Genomic DNA, 17,825 nt, shown 5'->3' with positions numbered 1-17,825 from the left:
AGTAGGAGAAAGGGAAGGGAAGAAGGAAGGGGAAGGAGAGCAGGAAGGAAGAAAGTAGAGAAGGGAGGAAGGGAGAAAAGAAAGGGAAAATAAGGTGGTGTTATAACAGGAGGAAGGGATAGTAAACAAAGCAACCCAAACTGTATATTATAACCTATTAAATGAAATAATAAATGTATAAAAATGATAAATGTTAAAACACTTGTAACCAAATGACATGCTATATGTGATGATGGGTTTTTTTCTTTTTGTTTTGTTTTGTTTTTATTGTTGTGGGTATGTGCCGTCTATGTAACAAAAAAAAAAAAAGTTGATAGGCAAGAGGAAGGAGGAAGGAAGGAAAAAAGAAAAAGAGGGAGAGAGGAAAGAAGAAAAGATGGAACTAGAAAGGAAAGAAGGGAGGGAGGGAGGAAAGGGGAAGACAGGGAAAGAGCAGAAAGACAGAGAAGGTGAAGGTAGATAGGCCGAAGGAAGGAAGAAGGAAGAAATAGGAAAGGAGGGAAGGAGGAAGGAACAGAAGCGAAGAAATGGAAAGAGCAGAAAGACAGAGAAGGTAGATAGGCAAAAGAAATGAAGCTGAAAGAATGGAAGGAGGAAGGAAGAGAAAAAAGGAGGAAGGGAGTGAGTGAGGAAAGAAGAGAGGATGGAAGGAGAAAGGAAGGAAGAAAGGGAAAGAGCAGAAGACAGATAAGGTGAAGGTAGATAAGCAAGAGGAATGAAGGAAGAAGTGAGGAGTCTCGAGGAGGGGGAAAACATTTAGTGACCAAAGTTACAATGGCATTGAAAAAAGTGACTGATGACCATTTTTCACACGTTGCAACATCCTCATGGTCACGTGATCAAAATTTTGTTTGGCAACAGATTCGTATTTCAGTGTCCTGGGGTGACCTTTTGACAAAACATTTTTTTTTAATCAAGCCCCCCCCCCCCCCCCCCCCGGTCAAGGGCGTCTCTCTTTTCCAATCTGAAAATCTGGTCACCTTACTTTAAATACAAAGTTCTTTAGTAAATTATAACATTGTCCAAAGGAGGTTGAGAAGGCTTCCTGGCTTTCTCAAGAGAGCCCCCTCCTGGCCCTGCATGGGAAATGCACCATCTCTCCTTTTTCCATGAATACCTTCCATGCACAGAAAACCCATCCGAGGCTCCCTCTGCAAAGAGAAAGGAACCGCATGCGCTTCAGCGTTGAGCCGCTGTTGCAGGTTGGGAAGGCAGTGACGTCAATAAGTCTTGCCTTTCTAGCTGCTGGACTCTCCCTCTTTAACCCTTTATGCTTCGCAGGCAGTTAAAAAGGCTGCAAAGACGTTTTGAAGGAAAGAGGTGGCAAAGGTAGGTGTTTGTGTGTGTCTGTGTGAGAGAGAGAGAGAGACTGTGCGTGTGCATATATATACCAAGTCAATCCTAGGAGCGGGAGACCCCAGATTCCCATGTTTCTCTGCCGCCCTTTTCCATGGTGATAACAAAGGAGAGCTCCAGAAGATGCATGCTGCCCTCAGGAAGAATTCCAGATCCCAGAAAGGAAAGGGAGCGCCCCATTTCGTGAGAATAGCTCCTGCATAGGGGAGAGCGGGAGCTTGTATGGCAAAACTCAAGCAGGAAGTAAAAACAACTTTTAATTCTCACTCTGTGCTGGATGACACTAAACTCAGCTTGGGGCCTTTTGCAACTCAATTTGTTTGAGGAAGGTAGTCAATCACGTCATCGTATTGAGCTGTGTGCATTTAATCCTTTATATTTCATAGGAACTGAACGCCTGGATTTGATTGACCTGTTTGTGCTTAGGACACATTGTGTGAACCTGACCCCCGGTGTGAAGGGAGAAAGAGAAATGGAGCAGGGTCAAAGGATTGGCACCTCATTTTTTGTGAACTGAATTTTCATGCTTTGGGCTTTTGTATGTTGTATGTTGTGTGTACTCTGCTTATAGGTAAACATAGAGCTATATTTTTAAAATGCAAGTCTTTCCCATTGAGTAAAAAGAAATTTTAATTATCCAAAATGCCCATATGGACTGAATCTTCTTGCTGAAAGTCACCACTTTACAGGTCAGAAAAATGCTTCCTTCTGTGGGGATGAGTGTTGATAAATGATCTGATCTACTAGCTTAGATTTATTCGTTCTTCTATAAGACAATTGCAAAATTGAGGCCATTTGTTGATCTTCATGTAGAGAAAAAAATGATCCCTTTGGCAAGGAGGGCTTAATGGCTTGTTCTGGTATTCCCATGGCTAAATGAACATTGCTATGAATTAAAAAAGCATTTGGAAATACACAGGTTTCATTGCACCCATTTGGAATTGTCTTACAGTGAGAAAATGGCTGGCCTTCCTTTAGCAAGTGAGGGAAGTGGAAAAGGCCCTTCCGATGCCCAGTCTGGTATCCGTGGGGAGATCTGGGCAAGAAATGGGCAGAAGATGCTGGAAGAAGGAACCATCGTTTCACAAATTCAGGCTTTGAATTTCAGGAGCATCCAATATCAGGAGGATGAGGGTCCCCGAGGACTTTGTAGTCGGCTCCACTTCTTTTGTAGTCGATGGTTGGGACCAGAAAAGCACACAAAAGCGCAGATGCTGGACCTGGTTGTTCTGGAGCAGTTCCTGGCCCTTCTGCCCCTGCAGATGGAGAGCTGGGTGCGGGAGTGTGGAGCAGAGACCAGCTCCCAGGCGGTGGCCCTGGTGGAAGGCTTCCTCCTGAGCCAGGCGGAGGAGAAGAAGGAGCAGGTTGAGTTGCCGGTGAGAGGACTTCTTCTTGGGCCTGAATATAATAATATGTTCAGATTTTTGTATCAAATTTTTGTAGGTTTATTAAGATATAAAATGCAAGAAAATGAAAATAGTAGGAAAGGGGGAAAGGAAGTGAAAGAAGTGTAGGGTAAATGGGGAAAAATAAAATCATTGAAAATCTGAATCTTTTTAGCACAGTCGAATAAATGGTAACATTACCAGTTCAATGTCTTACATTTACATACTTAATATGTACTAGCAAATTCTATATAACAACAAACTTATGTAATCAACAAAACTCAATCAAAGTTTCAATTTTTTCGATCTGAAGAACAAAACCCAGCATTGGTTCCAAAGTAGAAGCAAGATTGGCTTGGTCTTTTCTTTAACTAAAGTAGATAATGTTTCCATCTCTTCCATCAGTTTTCCCAATGACTTCTCCTTTGTGGCTATTAAAATATCCGTCCGCTTTGCAAAGAGCATCCTTTCTGCTCTCAACATATATAACAGCGAAGTTCAAGATTGTTTTTCCATCCCTTTTTCTATTAAACCTAAAAGAAAAGTCTCTGGTTTGATTTTCATTCCCTCTTTGAGAATCTTCTGCAGTACAATATAAATCTTATTCCAGTATTTCTTTGCTTTGTCACAAGTCCAGCAGATTTGGTAAAAAGTTCCTTTCTACTATTTACATTTCAAACATGTATTTGAAATTCCTTTGAGATTTGAAAAATCTTTGGCAGTTTATCAGGTCTTAAGTAGAGTTACACACCACTTCATGATATGTAATGTCCATTAATTCTTTTTTCCCTGGATCCTATTTCAAGTCCTTCGCAATGGAGATCAGAGATCCTGAGAGAAAGAGGCATCTGTCAAATCTCCCTCAAGAACTGTCTTTCAGGGGGATCCCTCAGGAAAATCCAACTCAGGATACCTCAGGAGGTAATATAAGGTCCTTCCACTCTGATAAATCCTAACTTTCTCATCTTCTCTGTGTCCTCTCCTCTATAGCAAACCTCCTCCCATTTTGTTAATTATGCCTTTTGAAATTCTGTCTCCCTCACAGGGAAGCATAGAAGGAAGTCGACTCTTTGTTTAGGGGGAACGGAAACCATGATTGAACCTCCAACTCAGGTATGAGAATAACTTTGATTTACTAGTTTTCTATTTTTTCCCCTCAGGAAATCAGCTGTTGTACATATTATAGGTAGTCTTTGACTTAGGACCACAATTGAGCCTAAATTTTTTGTTGTTGAGTGACACGTTTGTTAAGTGAACAAATTGATTACATGGCGTTAAATTCACAGATTCTCTGGATAAACATTTAAACTAAACAATGGGGACAGAGAATTAATTGATACAGAACATTTCTGTCCCCAACAATCTAAAATTAATAGATTAATATAGTGCATATAACATAGATGTTTGTGTGGGTAAGAATATCAACCTTGCTGTCAAGCAAAATCAAGCATTTAATTGTGAGTGCCATACAATCGGCAATCAAACAGGTGGTGAGAAAGTAGGGGAAGTCAGACACAACACAGGTTATGTAGACAGTAATCACAAGGTCAGTCAAAATGGACGCTACTGTGTATATACCAATGCACAGAGTATGCACTTGTATACTGTTGCTCTTTAATTCTGGTGTAAAAATAGGAGAAGCCGAATATATTAATAGATAGTAGAAATACACCGAAGGGAGGAGTAGAGGGATAGAAGAAAGAGGGGTAGAGAGGGTGGGAGAGAGGATTGGAGGGAGGGTGAGAAGGAAGGGAGGGAGTGTACCGGGAGAGAGGAGTGGTAGAGGGGGAGGGGAAGTAGGGTAGAGGGGAATGATAGAGGGAAGATGGAAAGTTGGAGGGGGGCGAAAGAAAGGGTGTATGGAGGGTCGAAGAGGTACATTGGGTTTCTATTTTTGGGGGGTATTATTGACAAGAGGAATGGCTGTGTTTATTTTTTAATGTTATATGGCCCCGGTTCTGCACAGTATATATGTGACTGTACGAAAATGAAAATGGAAAATAAAAACACATTTACACACAAAAAAAAAGTAATGGTGGATTTTAACTACCCTGACATCCTGGGAGACAAACTGCATCAAGTGGAAGGTCAAACAGATTCTTGATAAACCTATCAAGAGAACTTTGTTTCCCAACAAGTAGAGACGGGACTCAATCAGATTGGTCTTAATTCTCACTAACAGTGATGAAATGATAGAAGGAATCTCGTGGGGGAGTGATAATACAATACTGGAATTCCACATTATGCGAGCAATAGAACAAAGTCTTTGATGTTAAAAGAGCTAATTTCAATAAACTTAGAGATAATTTGCGAATTATTCCATGGATGACAATCTTCAAAGGGAAAACAACTCAAGAAGCTTGGGAAATTTTGAGAAGTGAGATTATAAAAGCCTAGTCTAGTACAAAACCAATGAAGAAGAAAAATAACAGCTCTCAAAAGAAATCAGCATGTCTGCATAAAGAACTCTGATAAATTGAAAGACAAAAAGGACAAGTAAAAAAAAGGGAAAGAGGGGCACATAACTAAGGCAAAGATGAAGTGAGGAAAGCTAATGAAGTAATGTTTGTTACAAAAAAAGCGTTTTTCAACATGTTAAACCTAAAAAGAAGTCAAGGACACAATTGATCCTTTGGTGGCAGAAAGTGGGAAGAAGGTGACAAGCACAAGGAGATAGCAGAACTACTTAACTCATGTTTTTCATCCACCTTTACACAAAGGAAAAAAACAGTCCAGCTTATCAAAAACAGCACCACAAAAAACAGATAAGGAACACAAGTTAAAATATGTAAGTGAGCACCTGTCCACCCTAGATGAGAAGACCAATAAAGCTGATTAGGGGACTGGAGGCTAAAGCATATAAAGAACGGTTGCTGGAATTTGGTATGTCTTTTTTAATGAAAAGAAGGACTAGGGGTGACATGACAGTATAGAGTTTCCTGCCTAAGCAGGAGGTTGGAGTAGAAGACCTCCAAGGTCCCTTCCAACTAAACTATTCTAACCTATCCTATCCTATCCTAAATGGTGCCCCTTTTGTAATTATTTGAGTTGAATTTGTGCTAAGAACCTGAAAAATATTTCAATGTTCAAAGTAGCAAATTTCCATTTTTCCAATGCTTCATTTACAATCATTAATAAGAAAAATACATGGTTAATAGTTAAGATTATTCAAATACCAGGCTAGTCGAAATATAGAAACGTCTCCAAGTAAAAAGTCTTCTGAAAGAATAATTAGCCAAGGCCCTATTAGCTTAGAACAGTGATGGCGAACCTATGGCACGCGTGCCACAGGTGGCACTCATAACCATTTGTCAGGGCACGTGAGACACTGCCCTGTCAACTGACCACTGCGCATGCCTGCGCCAGTAAGCTGTTCACCCTTTTTTAAAGCTGTTTTTCACCCTCCCCAGGCTCCAGAGGCTTTATAGGAGCCTGAGGAGGGCGAAAAGAGCCTCCCCTGCCCTCCAGAGGCCCCCCAGAGACTTCATCAGCTTCCCTAAAGCTTCCAGATTGCAAAAAAACATGCCCTACGGGCAAACCGGAAGTTTGGGAACAGACTTCCGGTTTGCTCAGAGGTTTTGACTGCTCCGGAGTCTTCGGGGAAGCCTCCTGAAGATCCCTCAAGCCTTCAGAGTGCTCAAAACGACCTTCTGAGCAAACCAGAAGTCACTTCCGGCTTGCTTGGAGGTTCATTTTCACTGCTCCGGAGGCTTCCTGAAGGTCTCTGAAGCCTCCGGAGAGCTTCCAGGGGGTGGGGGAGGCTGTTTTCACCCTCCCCAGGCTCCTATAAAGCCTCTGGAGCCTGGGGAGGGCAAAAAAGCATGGAAAATGGGGGGGAGTGCCTGTAGTGCATGCATGCGCACTGGGGGTGCGCATTGCATTATGGCTGTGGCACACCTGCACACGACCTCCCCTGCGCTCCCCCCACTTACAGCACGCGAGCCAAAAACTGTTCGCCATCGCTGGCTTAGAAAATAAATTCTTCTGACTTGTGCCTGGATTTGGAGGCAAAACAATCCAGCTTTGCACAGGCTAAGAATTGTCTTCAATGGAAAACATTCTTCATTTTCTTATTTACTGTCCAGCCAATGGCTCAGAATACTAGCAGCTTCCTTACAATCTGAGGAGGAGCAGAGTCTCTGGGTATTGATGGCGCACCACACAGATCCCTGGTTGAGCTCTCCCAGCACTTTCATGAAGGTGTTGAGGATGAACAGGATAGGTCCATTATTAAATTCATGTATTTTCTTATCTTTATCTTCATTCTCCCCTTTAATTTTGGGGGCTCCAACCCTATCATCTTTTGCTGTGAGGAAGACTAGTCTTTCCAGCTTCTTCTCAATTCTCCCATATCCTTCCAATAGATTTTGAATTCCAGCCAAGATATTTTGGAATGTTAAGGTTTCCTCATCTAAGTATTGACCCATGTTTCCAAAACAGAAGAGAGAAAGAAAAAAAACCCCAATAATGACTGCCAGTCTAGTCTTCCAGGCTTCTCTTAGCTTTTATTTTATTTAAGTTGACATAAACACAAGTTCTTTTATGCTCTTCAAAGGGGAAGGGTTCTGTCCCCCCCTTTCTTTCCTTCTTCCTTCCTTCCTTCCTTCCTTCCTTCCTTCCTTCCTTTCTTTCTTTCTTTCTTTCTTTCTCTCTTTCTCTGCCAAAATAGTTCTCAGAGGCACCTGTGAAAACAGTTGGTGCCCTTGGTTTTTTATCAGTTTCTGTAAACAAGTTGCAAACCCTTCAGCTTCAGAGTTAGTAAAGTTAAATAAAGAAAGAGATGCGTTGTTTCAGAAAAAAAAAACCTTCGACTGGCAGTTAATTTTCACCTTCTGTAGGAAACAAAGTTCTTTAGATTGCTCTTAGTGTGATTTAATAACAAATAGTAGGAAGAACTGTTAAAATAAAAAGGAAGGTTTTAATCCAGAAGTAAAAAAATAAGCAACAAGAAGCAGAAGGAAAAAAAAATCAATCCATTCACTTTAAGAGGAGAAATGGAGCATGTGACGAACATTTCAATCCACAAAAAATAGTTATAATGACAAAGGGAAAAAAAACCCTTTCCACAGCGATCCCATTAGGATTATTTTCGCAGCTCAATTCTTTTGTTTAAGTATCAATTTGGCTTTAAGGAAATATTTCTTATAGTCTTTAGCAAAATAGAAAAAATACCTCACCAATGGACTCACTTTCTCTTTTCACTTCCTTCCTCCCAGAGCGTCCCGACTTCATCAACCTAGGGGCTGCTTGTTTACCGCGGGCTTGAAGCACTTCCCTTGGGTTTAACAGGGATTTTGCGATATCCCTGAGACCAGCAAGACTTTGTCTTCCTGATCACCGTCCTGTTGAGACGGTTTAGACGGTTTAGAGACCGTCCTCTAAACAGGACGGTTTAGGTGTCAGTGGACCCCCCAGCGGCAAAAGTGTCAACGGTGGTCTCAGAGTGTTGAGACCGCACGTTGTAACATCGTGACCTGGCTCCTGCTTCCAGAATGAATAGTATTTTGATGAGGGTTTGCTGGCTGTTTGGTAGATCAGTTGATCCAGAAGAAAACAGGGCTAATTTAACCTGAATGGCACTGAAAGTCCTACAGAATCATTCAAGTTGATAAAAACTGCGTAAAATCTTTCTTTAGTCAAATGCTTTTTGTTCTGTCAATTTTGTCATCTATTCTAAACCACAGATCCTTACTAAACATAGCCATTTATCCTTTTTTTAAAATAATTTATTTTTTATTTTCAAAACAAACACAACACATCCTTCTTTACATACTGTAGAAAGTGTATCAGTTGGTTTCAGAAAGACTTTCGTGCATCTCTTCCTCAGTCAACAAACATAATTCATATTAACTGAAGTATTTTAACTCAGATATTTATACATCTTACCATCATCATTCCTCCATTTTCTTTGACAATAATTGTTTAAACATCCTTCATCATAAAATATACCAAGATTTACCATATAATCACATACTGGCATTTCATTTACTATTTCCAAAATCCTCCATTAACACTGAATCCTTATGTCCTATTCCAGCAAAACATCCATAATATTTAATAACAACATTTTCCGATCCTCCTTTCCAAATCACGGTTTACAGTTTACATACAGTTTCCTTATGTTGTTCCCATACCTATATATAGGTTGTTACCATTATCCCTCCTTTATTTAACTATATCCTGTATCATAACATTTCCCCCCTAATAATCAAGACTTTAACTGTATTTAACTTAGTTCTTTTTTATTAACCTTTATATATAATCCAAAAGGATTTCTAATCTTCCTTTCATGGGTACCATTCAATATTCATATCTAATTATTACTTATCATAACACTACACATTGTATACCTTAGTAACTTTATCAATTATTTATTTAACTATATCTATTGTCACTAAATTTCACTAAGTTTAACTAGTTTTAAATTGTGCTCTTCCATCTATCAACCTGTATCTTTCCAGTAGCAGAAGTCTCATATCTTCTGCCATTTGTGATGTCAGTCCTCTAATCATCTACTTAATCAACTTTGTATGGACTCCTCTTAGCAACTCCTTGCTTATAAAATCTCTCATGTAATTTCGGGTTCAAAAGTTTTCTTTTAAAACAAACATTTCATCATTCCTCAATCAGTAAGACATCGAAGTACAATTTTTTATATGTCAAAATAGTTCTAGTTTACCACTAAATTCTTGTCTAGCCTAATGTATACCCCTCCCTCCCTCCACCCTCCCCCCAACCCCCCTCCTCCTTCCCCCCCCCCGACTTCCCAGAACCTGTACACGGTATGGATTTTTAACAAACACAGTCTAAAATCTATTGAGAAAAAAGAAATAAAGAAATTAATGACATTCTGCATTGACCTTAGCTTCTTCTTGCTGAACTAACTTTAAACAATTTAAATCATTTCTGATCTTAAGCATAGGCTAACTGGAATTTCTTGGTCCCGTATTTATTTTGTATATAGTCAATCCATTTTTTCCAGTCTCGTTTATATATCTCATTTGAGTGATCTTTAAGATATGCCGATATTTTAGCCATCTCGGCTAAGCTTGTAACTTTCAATGTCCATTCTTGAGTTGTAGGCAAGTCTTCCTTCTTCCAGTATTGCGCCACCAACAGTCTTGCTGCCGTTATTAGGTGCAGAATCAAGTTAGTCTCTACCACTGTAAAGTCAGTACATATACCTAGTAAGAATAACTGAGGAGTAAACTTTATCCTTCTTTTAAAGATATTTTGCATAATCCACCATATTTTTATCCAAAATGCCTTAACCTTTTGGCAGGTCCACCATATATGAAAATATGTAGCATCGAGAGAGCCACATCTCCAACATTTAGGCTGTAAGTTCGGATACATAGAAGCCAGCTTTTTAGGATATAAATGCGATTATAAAATCTCTCATGTAATTTCGATGCCCTTCTGTTTCCTTAATCAGCTTATCTTTGATTGTCAGTAGTGTTATCAATGTTATAGCTAATAAAATTTCTCTCTTTAAATCCATAAATTCTTTTGTCTTTTCTTCTTCTGTATCTTGCCATCTAGGGAAGATTTCCCCTCCATTTAGTTCCTCTTTCAGTATTCTACTCTTTTTTGCTGTTAGATGCTCTAAGTCTTCCAGCTTCTTCTCTTTCCTCTCATATGTATTTGATAATTTCTGAGAATATCTTTTGCAGACTTAAAGTTTCTTTCTGCTATTGAAATTGTGTAATTATCTCCAGATAACAAACACTGCTGCTCTAGCTTGGAAGGTTAATAAGATTAAGCATAGATTCACAATAACATTTTATTTTCACTTTTCTCTGGTTAAAGATATACTTCAAAGGGACATCTGTATGCTTTTCTTCTTATTACTCTCTATAAACAAGCAGCAAGAACTTGGAGTGCCAAGCCAGGATAATCAGTGAGACAAACAAGAGTGTTTCGTTTCCAATACACAAACCTTCCAGCCTCTGAGTAGCAGTGTTATTGTTGCAATGTTCTTTATTTCTTTTTGTATCTTTTTTGTATTTCAAGTTTTAAAAAAGTCTAATTCTTGAATGAGTTAGAACACCCACAGTAATGAAAGAGAATTGTAGCCCATAGGTTACAAAGAATAATAAAAGAAAAAAAATAGAAGAAGAAAACTTAGTCCATTCATTTTAAAAGGCTTACATTAATTCCATCCAAATAGCATTTAAAAAGTAAGATAACACACTGTCCAAAACTATTCCAACTTTAATTCCGCCGCCTATTTCTTCTGTTCTCCAATTTAAATTAATTTTAAGTTTTTTGTAGGCATTCTCTTCTTAAAACGGTAAAAATTCATCACCAGCTGGAAACACTTTCTCTTTCCCTATCCTTCTGTTTTGGAGACGCCCTGACTTCGTCAGCATTGACTGAATTTCTTGTTGCTAGCTTGAAGAACTCTTGCATCGATCAGGGACTTTGTGATGTCCCTGACGTCAGCAAGACGTATTCTTCCTGTTCACCGTCTCTTCAGGAAGGTTTAGATCCGATTGGACCATCCAGCGGCAAAAGTATTGTCTGCGGTCTCGGAGCATCGAGACTGCACATCTGTATCGTTGCAACGTTGGCTCCTCAACATAGCAATTTATCTTAATGTTTATGTTTGCTTTAGAAATTCTTAATAATAGGAAAGATCCTGTAGTTCTTCCTTGGTCTGTTCTGTATTTTTTTCTCCCTTTCAGGAGGTTCTTCTGCCCTTTGAGGAAGTGGCTGTTTATTTCTCCGAGGAGGAGTGGTCTCAACTGGATCCTGACCAAAAAGCTCTGCATTGGGAAGTCATGCTGGAGAATTATAAGAATGTGGCCTCTCTTGGTAAGGGTTTCCTACTCTCCAGTCAGAGAGTTCAGGAAGACATTTTGTAGTTAGATGCCATTAGCTAGTTCTTATGAAAAGATTTGTAAATAGATCTCTTCAGAGGCAGAAGTGAAAGTTTTGTTTTTCTAGTGCTCCAAGGAAGGAAATAGGTTTATGGCATTTTGCTTAGATATATCCTATCTAATTTATATTTCTATATAAATATTTTATGACAAAATAATTCCTTGGTTTGAGGTAATGCCAAATTTCATCACACAGATTTCAACTATTTTTGCCCAAATGCTTCCTATCAAGAGTTGCCATTCAGTTTTTTTCACTTAAATGTCTTTTCCAAGATTTTATGCCTCATCCAAAGAGATATTATCATTTCTATACCATGCCAATATTAGGATACAAATATGCAGTATATATTAGAATTTGGCACAATACCTGAAGGCAATCAATATGACTTCTGACAGAGTGATCTTTTTCCCTAACCTTTCTCCCACTTTCATTTCTCTTTCCCTTTGAAGGTGATAATGAGAATTATAATAAAGACTCTGCAGAACCAATCAAAGTGTTCAGAAAAGGAGATGCTATGGAGAAACCTGCAATTCAAACAGATTTCCAAAGGCAGGAGAGAAACCTGTTGAATAACTGGAATAAGGAAAGCTCATGTCCTTCGACTGTTACTAAGATGCAGGACTTTTCTGATCAACAAGAAAAACTAAAGGAGAAATATACTGAGAAAGGTGTAAGAATCTTGAAAGAGACATTAGATGTAAATGGACCCTGTCCATCACAAGCCAAAGGAGCAGCCAATATGGACAAAGACAGAGAAAAAAAATACAGGTGGATGTTCACACTTTCTCAAGAAAATGGGTCTCTTGAATCACAGAAAAGTTTTCACATTGGAGAGAAGACAAGTAAATGCAATGAAAATGGAAGCAAAACTGATAATAAAAGGACCGCCAGAAAAGAGAAGCCATATAAATGCATGGAGTGTGGAAAGGGCTTTATTCAAAACGGTCACCTTATTACCCATCAAAGGATCCACACAGGGGAAAAGCCATATAAATGCATGGAGTGTGGAAAGGGGTTCAAAACAAGCAGTGAACTTATATCCCATCAAAGGATCCACACAGGGGAGAAGCCATATAAATGCACCGAGTGTGGAAAGGACTTTAGCCAAAACATTAACCTTATTACCCATCAAAGAATCCACACAGGGGAAAAGCCATATAAATGCATGGAGTGTGAGAAGGACTTCAAAAGTAGCAGTAATCTTACACGCCATCAAAGGATCCACACAGGGGAAAAGCCATATAAATGCATGGAATGTGGAAAGGGCTTCAGAATAGCCAGTCAACTTACATACCATCAAAGGGTCCATACAGGCGAGAAGCCATATAAATGTATGGAGTGTGGAAAGACCTTCAGAATAAGCAGTAGTCTTACATCCCATCAAAGGATCCACACAGCGGAGAAACCACATAAATGTATGGAGTGTGGAAAGGGCTTCAGAACAAGGACTAAACTTACATCCCATCAAAGGATCCACACAGGGGAGAAGCCATATAAATGCATGGCGTGTGAAAAGGGCTTCAGAACAAGCAGTAAACTTACATCCCATCAAAGGATCCACACAGGGGAGAAGCCATATAAATGCATGGAATGTGGAAAGGGCTTCAGAATAAGCAGGAAACTTACATCCCATCAAAGGTTGCACACAGGGGAGAAGCCATATAAATGCACGGAGTGTGGCAAGAGCTTCAGAATAAGCAGTGGTCTTACATCACATCAAAGGATCCATACAGGGGAGAAGCCATATAAATGCACGGAGTGTGGAAAGGACTTTAGCCAAAATATTAACCTTATTACCCATCAAAGGATCCACACAGGGGAGAAGCCATATAAATGCATGGAATGTGGAAAGGGCTTCAGAACAGCCAGTCAACTTACATCCCATCAAAGGTTGCACACAGGGGAGAAGCCATATAAATGCATGGAGTGTGGAAAGAGCTTCAGAATAAGCAGTGGTCTTACATCCCATCAAAGGATCCACACAGGGGAGAAGCCATATAAATGCATGGAGTGTAGAAAGGGCTTCAGCACACCCCATAGTCTTATTTCCCATTACACAATTCATAGACTGGAGAATCCCCAAAACAATGATTAATTTGGATGAGAATATATGCTAATTATTGATTTAATGGATTCTATGTATGAATTTACAATTTACAGACAGATCTCTGAAAAGGATTTTTAATAATAAAAAAGAAACAATGGGCATGAGCCATTATAATTACTTATACAATTTTTATTGTATCTATATACAGTATATAGGAGTGTCAGACTGGTGGCTCTTGAGCTAGTTGTATCCCGTGCTGGACACGCCCACCCAGCCCCCGTGAATAGGGAAAATGTTGCAATGCGTCACGTACAGCACCAAAAAACTAAAAACAAACTTGGTGCTTCACTGGCTGGCCAAATGACCGGATCTTGTTTGGCCATGAAGATTGAACTGGGTTTTAACTCCATGTGCATATTTAGTCACTTAGATATCTCTTTATACCAGGGTTGTCAAACTCTATTTCATTGAGGGCTGCATCAGAGTTGTGTTTGACCTCAGGGGGCTGGGATGGATGTGGCCAACTGGATGTCAGTTGTGTCAATCGCTGTTGTGGCTTGAGCCTTCTGCCAACAGAAATAGGCTCCTGAGCTCAGTTTTTGGCTGTGATAGCCTACTGAAACCCTCTGCCAGTGAAAATGGAGCTCAGGAGTCTTGCACATGGCCCTTACATGCTCCACTTTTGACTGCGACAGCCTCCTGCAACTCTCTGCCCACGAAAATGGAGCTTGCAAGGGCCATGTTCCTCCTGAACATGTGGCCCTCCTGAGCTCCTTTTTTTCTGGCAAAGGCAACACAGGTTGTTCGTTTGTTATTTGCAGGGTGGATCCATGGGCCAGTTCTAAGCACCCCACAGTCCAGTTCTGGTGTCCTTGCCTTGATTTTCACACCTCTGCTCTATGCTTTTGGTGTCAATATTCAAAGAAACACGCAGTTCTTTGGCTGCCGTCCAAAAGTTGGTGCCTCTTTCTGAACGAATGTTTTTAAAGCAATAGCAGTCGCAATAGCAGTTAGTGTTATATACCGCTTCATAGGGCTTTCAGCCCTCTCTAAGCGGTTTACAGAGACAGCATATTGTCCCCAACAACAATCCGGGTCCTCATTTTACCCACCTCGGAAGGATGGAAGGCTGAGTCAACCCTGAGCCGGTGAGATTTGAACAGCCGAACTGCAGATAACAGTCAGCTGAAGTGGCTGCAGTACAGCACTCTAACCACTGCGCCACCTCGGCTCTGAAGGGCCTCAGATAGCAATAAAACATCTGAGGGCCTTTATGAAGCTAGAAGTGTCCATGCTCAATAACTTCAATGTGGACAGCTCTAATGGTCATACAGGTGAATAGGGCTGCCCACCTCTTACTGTTTGCTTCACACTCTCTAGTGTGATCTGTGGTCACAGACCAGGGGCCAAAGACATCAAGGCCAACGTTAGTGAAAGGAGGATTTGTGCTGAGTCTGTCAGCTGGAAGATGAGCCATTTTTTCTTTGTAACCTACCATGGAGCTTGCGACAAGTAATACACCTAAAGATTACCTTTTTAGCTCCAACTATCCACAAACCAGAGGTTCTTAAAGCTTCTTCTATAAATAATCATGTTTGACTTGATGGTGAAAGTGCAGCACAATCAAAGAAGCAATGTGATGATTGCCAGGAGGGTTTTTTCTCTTTTTCTTCCTTAGGGCATACACCTATTCCCAAAAGAACATTTTGATCGAAAAACAGGTCACGTTTCCTCAGGGAGCTCTCTCTAAGGATAAGTCTTTAGTTTAACATACAGTGAATTTCTTGGGATAGGTTTCAGACTGCACAGTGTGCAGTTTTGCCCATAACAAATCCAATGTGACATTGTGCTTTAATATCTATTGTTTTTAAGTAGGTAACAGCAGCTGTTGTTGTGATAGAAGCATCAGAAAATATACAGAGTTTTTGGCTTTGTATCTCTCTAAAGCGGGGATATCAAGATCAATTGATTGAGGGCCTCATCAGCATTATGGTTGCTCTCAAAGGACCAGTTGCAATGAAGATTATGATGATTCAGTGCCAGGTGAGCATGGTTGGGTAGGCATGGCCGGCTGGACGCTGCTGGGCTCAGCTGACTTGGTATAAGAGAAAGTTTGCAGGAAGCAGTTTCCTCCGAGTTCAACTTCTCTCCTGACAGATCTCTGCAGAAGAAGAGAGAATGGCGGGAGAGCTATGTTCTGTCCCCACTGCACCTTAGTCTGTGTGCAGCTCGACAGGCAGCTAAATCCACCTATCCTCCAATAAAACAGACTGTGTGTGTAGATCTGAATGCTTTATTGAAAGAATAGGATATGGTGAAACGGGGGAAAATAGGGATACATACAATGAGAACAAATACAAGATACAGAGCATTAAGTTATTGCTAAACATAAGGAATAAATACAAGCTATTTATTTTTTGAAAAAAATACTTTATTGAACAGTTTAAAAAAAAAAGACAAAAAGAAAAAAATATTTTTCGCAATTTCCTTCTCTCGAACATTTCCACCTTGCATCAATTTAAATCTCACCAACGATGCTCTGGGTGGTATGTGGGTTTGTCCTTGGATGACCATGTTCCACAGATTAAGGTGGGTTCTGCCTTCTCCAAATTTTAAGGGAAATGGAGTCTGGCTTCTCAGCAGGCACTTGGGCACTTGGTTTGAGAGTGTGGGGTGATGATTAAATGGGTAGAATCGGCTTCAATTTTCTTGGAGCATGTTTGTCTCTCTTCTTAAGAAGAAGTCTAAATTGGATTTAAATAAAATTAATTAAATATCAATGGTGTGGTTATGTTCCAGTCATGTATTATACTCATGTATTAAACTCTGTAGTTGCTTTAAAATGTATTAACACATGAAGATATTTGGAAGGATTTGGAGGGGGCATATTTCAGGAATTGAGAGCAGGTGCAGGAACAGGGTAGGTCTAATCTAAGGAAGAGAAGGATTAGGAATGACATAACAGAAGCCTTTTAATACTGAGGGGCTGCCACGGATAAGAAGAGATCAATCTATTCTCCAAAGAACCAACGACAGCATAAGAAATAACGGAGGAAAACTTATCCAAGAGATACCGGTATAAATCACATAACATCTCAAGACTTCTTAAAGAACTGGCAGATGTTATCTCAGAACTATTGTAGAATATCTTTAAAAAATCTGGAGCACTGGGGAACTGCCAGAAGATTGGAAAAGGGCCGATGTGGTTCCCACCTTCAAAAAAATGGGGGGGGGGGCAGACCCAAGGAATTAAGGACTAATCAGTCTAACGCCAATATCTGGGAAGATGCTGCAAATAATAAAAGAAAAAACAGATCTGTGAAAATCTATAAACAAATAAATTTAAAACTAGTAGCTAGCAAAGGGTTGTTAAAAACATCATGCCAAACCAATCTTATTTCATTCTTTTCAAACTGACTAAATTAGAAGACCAGCATAATGCTGTGGAAGTAGACTTCAGCAAGGCATTTGACAAAGTAGATCACAACCTGCTTCTTGGTAAACTAGAAAAATGTGGGAGAGTAAGCATCAATCCATCAATCAGAATGCAGCTAAAACGGACGTTGGAGCTTTTGTCCAATCTCAAGCAGGAGATTTTATACCATTACAGAAAAGTGACTGTCCAGTCTCTTCTTAAAAACATCCAGTGATGAAGCAGACGCACCCACCACTTCTGAAGGCAAGCTTTTCCACAGGTTAATTGTCCCCATTATTAGGAAGTTTTTCCTTAATTCCAGGTTGCTTTTCTCCTTGTTTAGTTTCCATCGTTTCTTGTCCTGCACTCTGGTGCTTTGCAAAATAAATTGACCCCCTTCTTATTGTGGCAGCCTCTCAAATACTGGAATGCTGCTATCATGTCCCTCCCAGTCCTTTTTCTCAACACTACTCAAAGCCAAATCCTTCATGTGTTTTAGTCTCCGCCAGTGGTGGGTTTCAAAACAGTTTGGAACCTCTTCTGTAGGTGTGGCCTGCTTTCCGGGTCCACTGGTGGAACCTCTTCTAACCGGTTCGGTAGATTTGACGAACCGGTTCTACCAAATAGGTGCGAACTGGTAGGAACCCACCTCTGGTCTCCGCGCATATAATCATCTTAGTTGCTCTTTTATGCACTTTTTCTAAAGTCTCAACATCTTTTTTTATAATGTGGTGATAAA

At 40.0% G+C, this 17,825-nt stretch overlaps 2 protein-coding genes across 2 annotated transcripts in view; both read left to right on the top strand.

The window, feature by feature from the left end:
* The window catches only part of LOC148047935 (uncharacterized), a 112,046-nt gene that overhangs the window by 27,885 nt on the left and 66,336 nt on the right, over nt 1-17,825 (top strand). The window contains 1 exon segment of the mRNA XM_087708201.1: nt 12,523-13,673. Within this exon segment, the coding sequence (XP_087564327.1) occupies nt 12,523-13,673 (1,151 nt within the window).
* On the top strand, nt 1,953-12,470 carry LOC148047939 (zinc finger protein 197-like). Its single transcript, XM_087711146.1, has 8 exons — nt 1,953-1,972; nt 2,309-2,759; nt 3,545-3,662; nt 3,787-3,854; nt 4,159-4,287; nt 11,429-11,558; nt 12,074-12,292; nt 12,439-12,470. Exons 1-8 carry the CDS (start codon nt 1,953-1,955, stop codon nt 12,468-12,470), a joined length of 1,167 nt encoding a protein of 388 aa, XP_087567272.1.

This window comes from Thamnophis sirtalis, unplaced genomic scaffold, assembly GCF_051295495.1.
Source record: "Thamnophis sirtalis isolate CommonGarterSnake01/CBP01778 unplaced genomic scaffold, rThaSir2_p1.2 scaffold_3, whole genome shotgun sequence".
NCBI classification, from domain to species: Eukaryota; Metazoa; Chordata; class Lepidosauria; order Squamata; family Natricidae; genus Thamnophis; species Thamnophis sirtalis.
This window is presented reverse-complemented; position numbering and strand designations above follow the sequence as displayed.

Bases quoted from the DNA above. Each gene is read 5' to 3' on its own strand.
- LOC148047939 (XM_087711146.1), top strand. From the start codon at position 1,953: ATGCAAGTCTTTCCCATTGA. The intron at 4,288-11,428 runs GTCAGTCAAAAT...TCTCCCTTTCAG, and splicing joins ATGTAGACAGTAATCACAAG to GAGGTTCTTCTGCCCTTTGA. The intron at 11,559-12,073 runs GTAAGGGTTTCC...TTCCCTTTGAAG, and splicing joins TAAGAATGTGGCCTCTCTTG to GTGATAATGAGAATTATAAT.